The 12,916-nt window shown below is 34.4% G+C and overlaps 1 protein-coding gene across 1 annotated transcript in view; it reads left to right on the plus strand.

Annotated features, from left to right (window-relative positions):
- The first annotated feature begins 768 nt into the window (after positions 1-768).
- LOC145241401 (uncharacterized) overlaps positions 769-12,916 on the plus strand; it is a 197,758-nt gene continuing 185,610 nt past the window's right edge. The window contains exon 1 of the mRNA XM_080104329.1: positions 769-918. Coding sequence (XP_079960455.1) covers positions 892-918 — 27 coding nt within the window. The 5' untranslated portion in view covers positions 769-891. The remainder of the gene's footprint in view (positions 919-12,916) is intronic.

The following is a 12,916-nucleotide window of genomic DNA, read 5'->3' on the forward strand; positions in this document are numbered from 1 at the left end:
GTATGAATAGCCGCCCTGTTGGAAAACCCCTGAGGAACGATTTTGTAAAAGAGTTTTATTTTTAAATCGATATTTTATCAAATTATATAAAACAATATTTGAAATGAAACAGAAAAACATGGAGATTATTATTATTATCACTATTCCAAATATAATAGATTTCAGCTCTATTATATAATCAAGTTACCTGAATTGATTTCTTTCATTAAGAGTTTTAAAATAAAGCTGTGGTGTTGTTTTCTTTAGTGCCACAAATTTATCGTTCCACTCTGTATTTGACAAAAATGTAGTTTTAAGTGACAATATGGGGGGTGGGGGTTTATCCTTAGTGCGAGCGATACTTATAATGCAATTGTAAATTACTTTATGGCCGACGAAACCAGAGCATATTACCACAGTTGATTAAAAAGGAGTTCCGTTCAAATTTTGTACAGATTTCCTAGTTCGAGAGAAAGACTCTAGAGTTTAACCAGATACACCTGAAGAAAGCCGAAAGTTACATCAGCCTAAACAGTGTAAAAATAACGATTAAGATTTCAAAAGTAATCAGAATTACCCAAATAATACGAACAGTGTTAATAGCTGGGACACAAGGTGTTACGAATACATTGAGTAATATTGAATCATATAACTTAACGATTGCTAGGATGAAGTTTTTTCGTTTTTTTTTTTTTTGTTTTTTGTTTTTGTTTTATTTTTTTTTCTCGATCAGTTTAATTATAGACGGATTTATAAAGTGATGAGTAACTTAATAAGTCATGTTTATCGAACCATGTGCAAGAGTGTTGGTCAGACGTGCTTCTTTACAGGCTTATCACACATTGTTAATATTCACTCGTTTGAAGATTTTTTGTAAACGAGGTCGCATTTTTGTCGCTCGGAGCTACTTCAATGAAATTCTTTTTAACACAAAAACCCGTGAGTGACTTTAACATTCAACTCTTAATTTGTTTCTTTTTTATATATATATTTTTTCCTGTTGTATTTTGTTTGCTTTGTCCTGCACTATTTGAATTAATCTGACTACCGTTCTCGTATTGAGTATTATTCTCACAACGTTTCGGCCGATGTAACCTCCAAATGTATCTTGTCGAGATAGGGAATCTTTCTGTCGTACTCGGGAACCTTTGTGGCACTATTTCCTTGTGCCACTGTTTCTAACACACTCTGCAGCATGGACGGGTGGTAAATTGTCCATGAGCGTAGAGATACAAAGAAACCCCTTCCCATAATCCCTTTGCTATCTTTCTGTCTCTTTCCTGCACGACCACCATGATGTGAGGACGCATAGACTGTCTCTCCGTAAATGAGGGGGGGGGCCACCCCCTCCCTCAACACTAGTTAGGGTAGGTTAGTTAGCTTCGAAAAGCCTATTGTAAAAATTAATTGTAAATTGTTTTTTTTGTAATATATATTGTATCTCTAATGTAAAATAAAATAGTTAGTTATACCTTTGTATATTACAATTGTGTCGCGTGTCGTTTTTCTTGTGTCTGCCATGAATTCCTTCATAAATGTCTTAAGTCGAAAGGCGGCCCTGAGGACAGGGAGATGAAGATTCCCACCAGAATGCCACCAGGGTGAAGAGATCATCTTGAGAAAAGAAAGCAGCCACACCCAGATCCAACATCTCAGGTATGATTTTCTTCTTGTTACTCAGACCCTAATGACTGGCCCATCTTCATGTCTTCATGAGACCGCTTTAAGACATTTACTATAACACGTCGGTCGGTCACACCTCGGTGACCGGCTGATTGTGGTATAAATGGTGCCGTGACCAGGATTGACCCTGGTTAATTACCAGACGGATCTCGTCGCATCTGTGTCGCAGTATAAATGATGCACTATGACCAGAACATATTGTTTCCCAGCATGGAAATAATTTCGACCCTTAAACCCACGGCACAACCAAAAATAACGACCACTAGACGAATCGAATAAAAAAAAAATGGTCCACGGTCTTAAAAAAAACGGAAAAAAAACTATTATTTCTGGCAAAATTTAAAAAAAAAAATGGCAGACCAGTACACACGCGCACAAAAAAAAAAAAAAAAAAACGCACTCAAAAAAGAAAATTCAGAACCTGAACAAAAAATTGTCTTGCACCTACAAAAAAAAAAAAAAAAAAAAAAAAAAAAAAAACAGAGACGAGAAAAAAGTGTCTCTAGAATATGCAATATCTCTTTCTCTCTCACGCTTTCTCTCTTTCTGTCTCTCTCCGGATATATATCGATATGTGTGTATATCTATGCATCTTGTTATTACATGAAAAAAAAAAAGAAAAAAATCCTTCAAACACGAAGCTCGAAAAATAAATTTAAAAAAAAAAAAGGAAAGAAAATAAAGGATACCTAACATTTTTTATCTGATCTTTATTTCAGGTTTATAAAAATATAGGACCTTTTAAAAAATTGCTTTTGACTTTTCAAATGTAAGAACTTTGTAGAGTTTTAATGACTTTTTTCAGTTGGATTTGAGAAAATGGAACTTTGTTTCGGCACTGTGTTGCATGAACAGTTATGTTCTTTTTCAGGTTAAGTAACAACGCTGAAACATAAGGGGACTTTTTTTTGAATTGATAATGTTTCTTTTATTGATGTTTTGTCTGTTTAAAAAGAAAAAAAAATGTTACTGGTAAAAAAAAAATTGGGGTTAGATAATATGAAAGTTTTGTGTTAGAATGTATTTTACAAAATTGATAAAAACAAGATTTTTTCTATTTTATTTTTTTTTAAACTCGTAGAAATGTTTAATGTCTACCTGTCACTCATTTTTTAAAACAATGACCGCACATGGGAAAGATAAGCTAAGATGACCTCGTCATGGTGTTTGTGAGGTTGTTAAGGGATGGGTGGTAGAACAACGCTACCTGCCTCTCTCTCTCTCTTCTTCTCTCTATCTCTCTCTCATTCCCTTATCTATGAGGACGAGAGAGAAAATTGTCGAAGATTTTTTTGTTATTACGTAATGATATCATGAGGGTGGTAGGGTGTGTACCTATTTACTATGCCTCCCCACAGGACAGAGTTAGACACCAGGGTCGTAGGGTGTGTAATGGCATCACTCTGTCTCTATCCCCTTCTTTCCCCCCTCAGTCTCTTTCTCTACTCTTGCGTTTTAATGATTGTATAGCTAAACCCCCATGGCTGATTGCAGGAGGGCATATAATAACGAATTAACTTGGAGTTTTTTTTAAATTTTTCTACCAAGTTTAAAGAACAAAATTATTTATGCTTCGTTAAATTACATTAAATGATGTCTTCAATTGGTTTTTATTAAAAATAAAAACTAAGACGATTATTCAAACAGCACTTAAAGTACTTGTTTGAAGTCTTCGAGTGTTTGGAAAAGCCAACTGTTACATGATTACGTTAATTTTTTAAGAGTTCTCTGAAATGTTCATAGTTTTTCTTAAAGAAAAAAAATTACGCTATTACATTTCGAATATTCTCTGAATTTTTAATAATTTCTAAGGAAATATTGTTTGACTAACGAAAGAGATTTTCCTGAACTCAAGATGATTTTGAGGAAGAATTATTCGAGCGAATTCTTTAATTGAAGGTTCATTTGAAATTGGACCGTATGATAGGGGTCCCTGAAATATTGACTGAGGAGTATATACGTAAAATTGAATTAATTATTAAGAATAAAAAAAGATTTCCTCAGTCTAGAAAGATCTCTCTTTAATTGAAACTTTAATTTTTTCGAGCTGTTAACTATACAGAACTGGTCGTTAACTAATGTGACTCCCAGGTGTGGCGGGAGTTTATTAATTCGAAATAATCCTTGTGAGTGAGTTTAGGAAAAGAATTGCTTTTAAATGATAAAATAATTACTTTGGAAAATAAAGTTAATTAACGTGAAATGTTTCTGAATTCGAAATGACCTTGATAATGACCTATAAGAAGAAATGATTTTTAAGAATCAATTAAATAACTTTAAATGTACACTGAATTTTAAAAATAATAATTACGAAATGAAAAATTTGGGATGTTTCTGAATCTCATTGTGGAGGGTAAATTGATTCAAAATGAATTTTCTATGATCTTTTCGGAAGATTAATTTTAATAATGAACCAAATGTTTGGAATAATTTTTGAATTGTATTACGAAAAATGGGTCTATTCGAAGTTTATGACCTTTTGAGAAGATTGGTTTTTATAATAATAAATGAATTACTTTGGAAAGAAGTTAATTAACATAAATTGATTTTAACGATGAACCAAAATACTTGAAATAATTTTTAAATTTTGGAATTAAATTTTAATGATCTTTTGTAAATCAAGTTTTGAAAAAATACACATACTTTTTAAATGTACCCTGAAATTTGGGAAAAAGTTAATTATGAATGTAATAACTGAAATGCGTTTGCATTGTGTAAACAAATTCTAATTGTGACCGAGGTGCTCTGAAATGATTTTTTAAAAATGTTTTCTTTTTGAGAAAAAAAAATTGTTAACACCCTATTTCATTGATTTAATGTATACCAGGTTTCTGAATTGTTTATTTTTGGAAAAATTTTCCCCCTAATTGAGTATTCTAACTCATGAAGGCTGAGTGCCCTTCTTAGTTAATTCTTTATATAATTAATAAATATTCCGTGGTGGATAGTTTTTATTGGTCGCTCGGCGGCAGACTCCTTGCTCTAACAGAATTAATTGGATTAGAACCTCTGAAGACCAAGGTTTTACTAAATCCATATAGGTCGGCGTGATGAGGTCACGTAACCCCGACTTATCTAAAATACATTATACTGGTTGCTGAAGAGAGCGTAAGTCCAGTAACTGAAGTAATAACTTGGAATACATATAGGTCGGCGTGATGAGGTCACGTAACTCCGACTTGGTTAAAATACATTATACTGGTTGCTGAAGGGAGCGTAAATCCAGTTACGAAAATAATGTTATGCAGACTAAATTAAAAAACGTATAGGTCGGCGTGATAAACTCACGTAGAATCCGGCTTAGTGAAATACGTATAGGTCGGCGTGATAAACTCACGTAGAATCCGGCTTAGTGAAATACGTATAGGTCGGCGTGATAGACTCACGTAGAATCCGGCTTAGTCAAATACGTATAGGTCGGCGTGATAAACTCACGTAGAATCCGGCTTAGTGAAATACGTATAGGTCGGCGTGATAAACTCACGTAGAATCCGGCTTAGTCAAATACGTATAGGTCGGCGTGATAAACTCACGTACAATCCGGCTTAGTGAAATACGTATAGGTCGGCGTGATAGACTCACGTAGAATCCGGCTTAGTGAAATACGTATAGGTCGGCGTGATAAACTCACGTAGAATCCGGCTTAGTGAAATACGTATAGGTCGGCGTGATAAACTCACGTACAATCCGGCTTAGTGAAATACGTATAGGTCGGCGTGATAGACTCACGTAGAATCCGGCTTAGTGAAATACGTATAGGTCGGCGTGATAAACTCACGTAGAATCCGGCTTAGTCAAATACGTATAGGTCGGCGTGATAAACTCACGTAAAATCCGGCTTTGTTAAAAAAATATTATACTGGTTGCTTAAGAAAGTGTAAATCCAGTAACTGAAATCATGAGGTCATTGCCTCGATGGAGGGCGAGGATGATTACCCTCTCTGGTATTTGAAGCAGTATACCAGTCTACCAGGAGCCTGGTGGAAAAAAATAACTTGCTTCACTGAGTTCCTGATGGAACGTAGAGCATGGGGACATTGATTGCTGACAGCCGGTTGACGCACCATTCACGGAAAATTAGGGACTTCTGAAATTTATGAATACTCATAAATTTCGGATAGCATAGGGAGGGATGTGGCACTATTTCCTTGTGCCACTGTTTCTAACACACTCTGCAGCATGGACGGGTGGTAAATTGTCCATGAGCGTAGAGATACAAAGAAACCCCTTCCCATAATCCCTTTGCTATCTTTCTGTCTCTTTCCTGCACGACCACCATGATGTGAGGACGCATAGACTGTCTCTCCGTAAATGAGGGGGGGGGCCACCCCCTCCCTCAACACTAGTTAGGGTAGGTTAGTTAGCTTCGAAAAGCCTATTGTAAAAATTAATTGTAAATTGTTTTTTTTGTAATATATATTGTATCTCTAATGTAAAATAAAATAGTTAGTTATACCTTTGTATATTACAATTGTGTCGCGTGTCGTTTTTCTTGTGTCTGCCATGAATTCCTTCATAAATGTCTTAAGTCGAAAGGCGGCCCTGAGGACAGGGAGATGAAGATTCCCACCAGAATGCCACCAGGGTGAAGAGATCATCTTGAGAAAAGAAAGCAGCCACACCCAGATCCAACATCTCAGGTATGATTTTCTTCTTGTTACTCAGACCCTAATGACTGGCCCATCTTCATGTCTTCATGAGACCGCTTTAAGACATTTACTATAACACGTCGGTCGGTCACACCTCGGTGACCGGCTGATTGTGGTATAAATGGTTGCCTTAAGACGCAGGATTGACCCTGGTTAATTACCAGACGGATCTCGTCGCATCTGTGTCGCAGTATAAATGATGCACTATGACCAGAACATATTGTTTCACACCTTTACTAAATTTCAAACAGATCTCGATCATTTACGGAGGAGGGTATCATGATTTTGTTACGTTAATCATGACCGGGTATTTTGCGATTGTATTTTTAGTATCATTTGCTCTAAAGATTAAATCCGAGTACTGAATAAGGCCGTGGGTTACATCTTCTGAACTGTTGTGCGAATAACGTAAAAAGTGACAACGGTAATCCGAATAATCAAAATAATTCAATTTATCAATCCTCATCTCAAAAATTCAAAATCATGATTGTAGTTTATATTTATTTGCTGATTATTATCCTCATCTTCATAGCTGCTGTTTCACAACGTTTCGGCTAGTTATTCCTCTGGACTTCGTCAGGTGGTTAACCGTGACGGATAGGAATGCTGAGTCTCTTTACCTGTATCTCCAGTAATTACTACCTTTCATAGTTGTCGTCTTACACCGTGATTATAATATTAATATATATTATAAAGATTTATAAGATTTAAAAAAAAAACAACCTTGATCTCGCTTTGTGTGGATAGGGGCGTTGGATCTCTACGGTAACAGGTGAGCTCTGTCTGAAGATAGCGGTTTCAATCCTGCCCAAAGCAAACCAGGGGATTAGTTGGCAAAAAATGTGGTCTAACAACAACTATGAAAAGCAGTAATTACTGCAGATACAGTTAAAAAGACTCAGCATTCCTATCGCGTTGCGGTTAACCAAGGTTAACTGACGAAGGCCAGAGGAATAATCGGCCGAAACTTTGTGAAACAACAATTGTGAAGATGAAGACATCAGTCCACAAATAAATAAATAAAAACTGCAATTATGGTTTGGAATTGATAAATGCACAAATTACACATTTCAAAGGATTAAAAAAAAAAAGAATATAATTGTATTGTTCTGTTTATTTCTATGAAAGTTTTTTTTTTTAATTATAAGGCCATTCGAAAACTTCATTTATATTTTTGTTAATCAATTTTTAAAAAGCGCAAGTGAACTTTAACTCACCGAATGTTTTTGTTCTGATTTGCGGAAGAGTTATACAAGCTGAAAGGGAAGACAATCAAAAACAAATTCATATCAAAATATTCTAAAATGACTGTGACATCTCTATAGATTTTTATTTCTATCTATCTATCGATCGATCGATCTATCGATTAATCTATCGATTTACTATCATATAAAAGGGACTATGTTTCTGTGCGTGTGTGCGTGAGTTCGTTCCTTTTTTTATGAAATTTCACACAAATGTACTTTATGTATCTAGCAGTGTTCTTAGATAGGGTTTGTATCGGAATGTCTCAATAATCGATAATCGAAAAAAAATCCAATGAACGAGAGAACAAGATATTTTGACCTAAGTTACCATCTTATACAGCCTTACATCGCAAGTACGTTTGAGGAGTTTTATTACCAAACACGAGGAAATGCTAAGCATATAAATCAACAGTAGGTTCTTTCATATGACATGGGCGAGTTCGAACTGAATGTTTTTTTTTATTATTAAAGTACACTTGTACCATGCTTCTTGACTTTTATTATTTTAGCTTAAATTCAAACCATTATCATCGCACAAGCAATAAGGACAGACATAGAAAATTAATAGTAGGTTATTTGATATAACAGAGGCGCGTTAAAATAAATGCTTCTGTTTTTAGAGCAAAATTGAACATGACACTTGACTTTTGCATTTTAAACTTCAATCCCAAGCGTTATACATAACAAATAATTTATAAAATAAAAAGTAGGTTCTCTTCAGTGCAATGTCGACTGCAATATATTCTGGAATAAGTCATTGCGGGGAGGCTTGTGAAGTTTCCTCGCAGTGCACCGCGATCGGTTTCCCTCACTAAAACAAGCAATCAATCGATTTCATTTAAAATGTGTGATTATACCTGTTTGCTGACAGCAAAAATATGGGTGAGTGAAACATTAATTGATCATCATTCAAACCTGGGCAACGTCGGCTTTCCCTGCTAGTACTATTAAAAATATATGTATATACAAATACATTCTATTCTATAATGTTTGAAACTGATTACTATATTTCATTGGCGCATTATAAAAAATATTTATACACATATTTAATTGAAAATAATTTTTTTACCATGAAATTATTTTATTACATTATATTATAACCCTCTTATCACCTTGACCTTAAAGTCTATGTTACTTTATATATATATATATATATATATATATATATATATATATATATATATGTATCTGTAGAAATTTACTTTATTTCCTTATAGTATATACCAATACTTATTTAAGAAGCTCAGTGTAATAACAGAGCAATAGAGTGAACGAATGACAAAAGTCTATATTCCAAAGTTCATGATGTTAACCTTCTTATTATTTATTCTTTTAATTCAGTTGACATTTTACAATTCTTGACAGTATCCGTTTCGTAGCACAAAATCAATCACTTAATTATTATATCAATTAGTGAATCTATTCTGGCGTTAAATCATCAGACGAAATAGCAACAATCAATCCATCTAAAGAAAATAAAGTGCGTTTTGGCATGATTCTAAACCGAAAATTAGAAGAGAAGTTGTAAATACCTCATAATATGTTTCTATTACGCCATTTTGAATTACTTTTTTAAAAATATTTTTTGTTTCATTTATTTACAATGTTACGGTTTCGATCAAAATTAATATAAGTTTCATTTAAATTAAATCTAACTTTTTGTGTGTTGTATTCGTGGGGAAAATTAAGCCTTTAAACATTTTTCTTAAGTAAATGAAAAAGAAGAATATATACAGAAATAAAGCAAGGTAAATTGCTAGACAACACAATCATTTTTTTATTATTATTACATTTTCACCCCAAACAAAGTGCATTGCCACTTTGATGTAGGGGGGGGGCTACTATTAGGGACATAAGCTACAGGGGTACTATGTGGGGAGTTAGGCAGCAAGATGTTGGTTCACGTTACACTTGAACTTCTGAATGTCAGTACAGTTCGGGAAGCAGAAACCCGGAAGGAAATTCCAAAGTCTATTGGGTCTGGGGAAGAAAATTCCAAAGTCTAGTTGGTCTGGGGAAGAAACTACTGGAGTAGAAGTCACTCTTACATCTAGATACCTCTATTGTGTAAGGGTGGGATTTAGCTGCTTGTCTGGTTCGTCGGGAGTATTTACATCGAGGGGGTACAAGTGCTTGCAGTTCGTCGAAGCATTCACCGTTAAATTACTTGTAGAACAGGCAGAGGGATGCAACATTTCGTCGACGGGACAGAGGCTTAGGCTTAGATGACAGTTTAGGACCTATCAGGTTGGCGATTCTCTTTTGAACCTTGTCTAGGAGCGAGAGACTAGTAGCAGATGCACCAGCCCAAATATGAACACAATACTCCATACATGGGCGAATGTTGGCCTTATTGAGGTACAGTATACTTTCGGGCGTTAGTAGCTTTCTAGCACGGTAGAAAGAACCTACCTTATTCGCAGCGGTCCTGTCAATGCTCTCAATATAATTGTTCCAACTCATGTTTCCTGTGAACGTTAGGCTGAGGAGTTTAAAAGATGTATTTTCAGATAAAGAGTCAATGGCCATTGCTATTGGTGGCAGAGAAGGTTTCTTGTAATTATTGAAGAAAACAAGTTTAGTCTTGGCAGCATTGGAACTGCCCATCCATTTATGTCCCCATTCCACTACAGATTTGAGGTTATCCTCTAGTGTTTCTGCCATTTCTTTAGATATGTAAGCCATCGCTCCTCTTTTCATCACTATTTAATGTTATATACACTTGTGCCCGATATTATTCATACCCCTCGGATCTTTGAGATTTCTATAAGAATATTGCTCAAACCAGAAGGTAGACAGTATTAAAGGGATTTCAAACAATACATCAAGCATAAGCATTAAATTTAAACTCAACAAATAAATAAATTATGCAAGTTTGAAACATTATACAAAGAAAAACAATAATGGCACTAGTTCAAAATTATTCATACCTCTCTTACTAATAGTCAATAGCATGCCCTTTATTCTTAATAACTGCCTGTAACCGTTTTGGATATTTATCAACAAGGTTTTTACAAGCATCAACACTGATTTTTGACCATTCTTCAATGCAGTAGTTCTCCAAATCCCTCAAATTTCTAGGTTTCCGCTTTTTAACCTCAGTTTTCAATATGTGCCAGAGGTTTTCGATAGGGTTCAGGTCGGGACTCTGGCTAGGCCATTCCAAAACATTAATTTGATTATCCTCAAACCATTTCTTGACTATTTTGGCAGTATGTTTTGGATCATTATCCTGTTGAAGGACCCAGTTTGGTCCTAAATGGAGCTTCTCTGCATCCTGTCTAATGTTTTTCTGGAGTATCTCCAAATATTGCTCCTTCTTCATGGTTCCATCTATCTTGACCAAACTACCTGGACCACTAGCCGAAAAGGAGCCCCAAAACATTAAGCTACCACCACCATGTTTCACCGTGGGTATGGTGTTCTTTGGATTGTAAGCTTCTCCTTTCTTCCTCCAAACGTAAGAAGCATCCATATGGCCAAACAATTCAATTTTTGTTTCGTCAGTCCACAAAATACTTGAGAAAACGGCTCTGGAGAATTCACATGGGTCCTAGCAAACTTTAGACGTGCTGCAATGTGTTTTCCGGTGTGCAATGGAGTCCTTCTTGGTCTTCCTTTCAGACCATTTTCATGCAGAGTCCTTTGCAATGTTTGCCTTGATATTTTTATGCCAGAAGACTCCAGATTTTCTAAAATGTCCTAAGTAGTGGTGGTTGGATTTGCATTAAAACTTCTTACAATATTCCTGGTGGCTCTAGCAGACAGTTTCCTTTTCCTTCCTCTACCAATCAAGTTGTTTGTTGTGTGGTGGCTCTGGAATTTTTTGATGATGCTCTGTACTGTTGCTGTAGGGACCTCAAATTTCTTGGAAATTGACTTGTAACCTAAACCATCCTTATGTGAATTCACAATGTTAGTCCTAAGATCATTACTAAGCTCTTTTTTCTTCCCCATTCTAATAATTTTTATTCTTTTATTGGTTTTCAGTTGATATCATTTTAATTTCTGAAAATGCAAAAAACGAAATGAAATTAATCAAAGGTTGTATAAAAGCATTCAAAATAAGAATCAAATAGGAAACAAACAGTCAGAAACTCGATTAATACTGAAAAAATAAGGGGGTATGATTATTTTTGAACATTGCAGATTTTATAAATAGCTGTATATTTCTTTTATTACAAGTATCCCGAGATTTTAAAATGACGAAAATCATCAGAAGAGGTTTATTAAGAATATGTATCAATATGGACGTAAACAATAAATTCTTACAAAGTTACACCTGATAAACTCAATTTTCAAGGGGGGGTATGAATAATATCGGGCACAAGTGTATATTAGTTAATTGGGATTCATTATTGATACAAGTATTATGTATTAAGTTATTTATTGTAGACTATTATCCTCGTCTTTCTTAGTTGTTGTTTCACGACAACTTGGCCAATTATTCCTCTGGCCTTCGTCAGGTGGTAACCGCGACGGGATAGGAACTCCGAATCTCCTAAATGCATTCTGACGAAGGCCAGAGGAATAGTTGGCCGAAACATTGTGAAACAACAATTAAGAAAGATTAGGATAATAGCCCGCAATATATAAATTAATATTTCTTGTTATTAGTTTTTTAGCTGCCCATATCATTAGATTAAACTTTCTTTCCTTCTACTTTCCAGCATTAAAAGAAAGTCAGTTTCTGTGTAAGTGTTATTGCAGACTTATATTCTTGTTTTTAATTTTCGTTTTCTCCCGCTTTTCTTGTTTTTTTTTCTGTTTTCATTTACTTGTTTTCTTTATTCATAAGAAACCACTTTTTTTTCAAACTTCATTGTTTGTATAATTGTTATTTTCTGTCTTTATTTGAAGATTCCACTCTCTAAAATAAGGTACCGTCTTTTGTTTTTGTTGCCTGACGAAGTCATTTAGTTATTTATAACTAATTTACCAAAGCAGTGTCATGAGACTGTAAAAACATTAAAAAATAATGTTTATTTTTATATAAATAAAATTATATATATATATATATATATATATATATATATATATATATATATATATATATATATATATATGGGATTTCCACTGTCCATCGCTTTATTTCAGGTCTCTTAAAATGTTGTTTTAGGCCAAAAATACAATGTATTATCATGCGAACTTTATATTTTATTATATTTTTCTGTCAAAGAATAATGAGAAATAGCACATCCTAGGCGCTAAGCCTCAAATAAATGAATTATTTATCGACATATCCACCATTTTTTAAATAACTTAAAACAACCTTTTGTCCCCCAGGGAAGTCAATTGTTTGATCTCAAAAAGGAGTTATGGCTCTAGCAATATCAAATATATTCTTCATAAGGTATC

This window comes from Euprymna scolopes, chromosome 20, assembly GCF_053919585.1.
Source record: "Euprymna scolopes isolate OS-2025 chromosome 20, ASM5391958v1, whole genome shotgun sequence".
Classification (NCBI taxonomy): Eukaryota; Metazoa; Mollusca; class Cephalopoda; order Sepiida; family Sepiolidae; genus Euprymna; species Euprymna scolopes.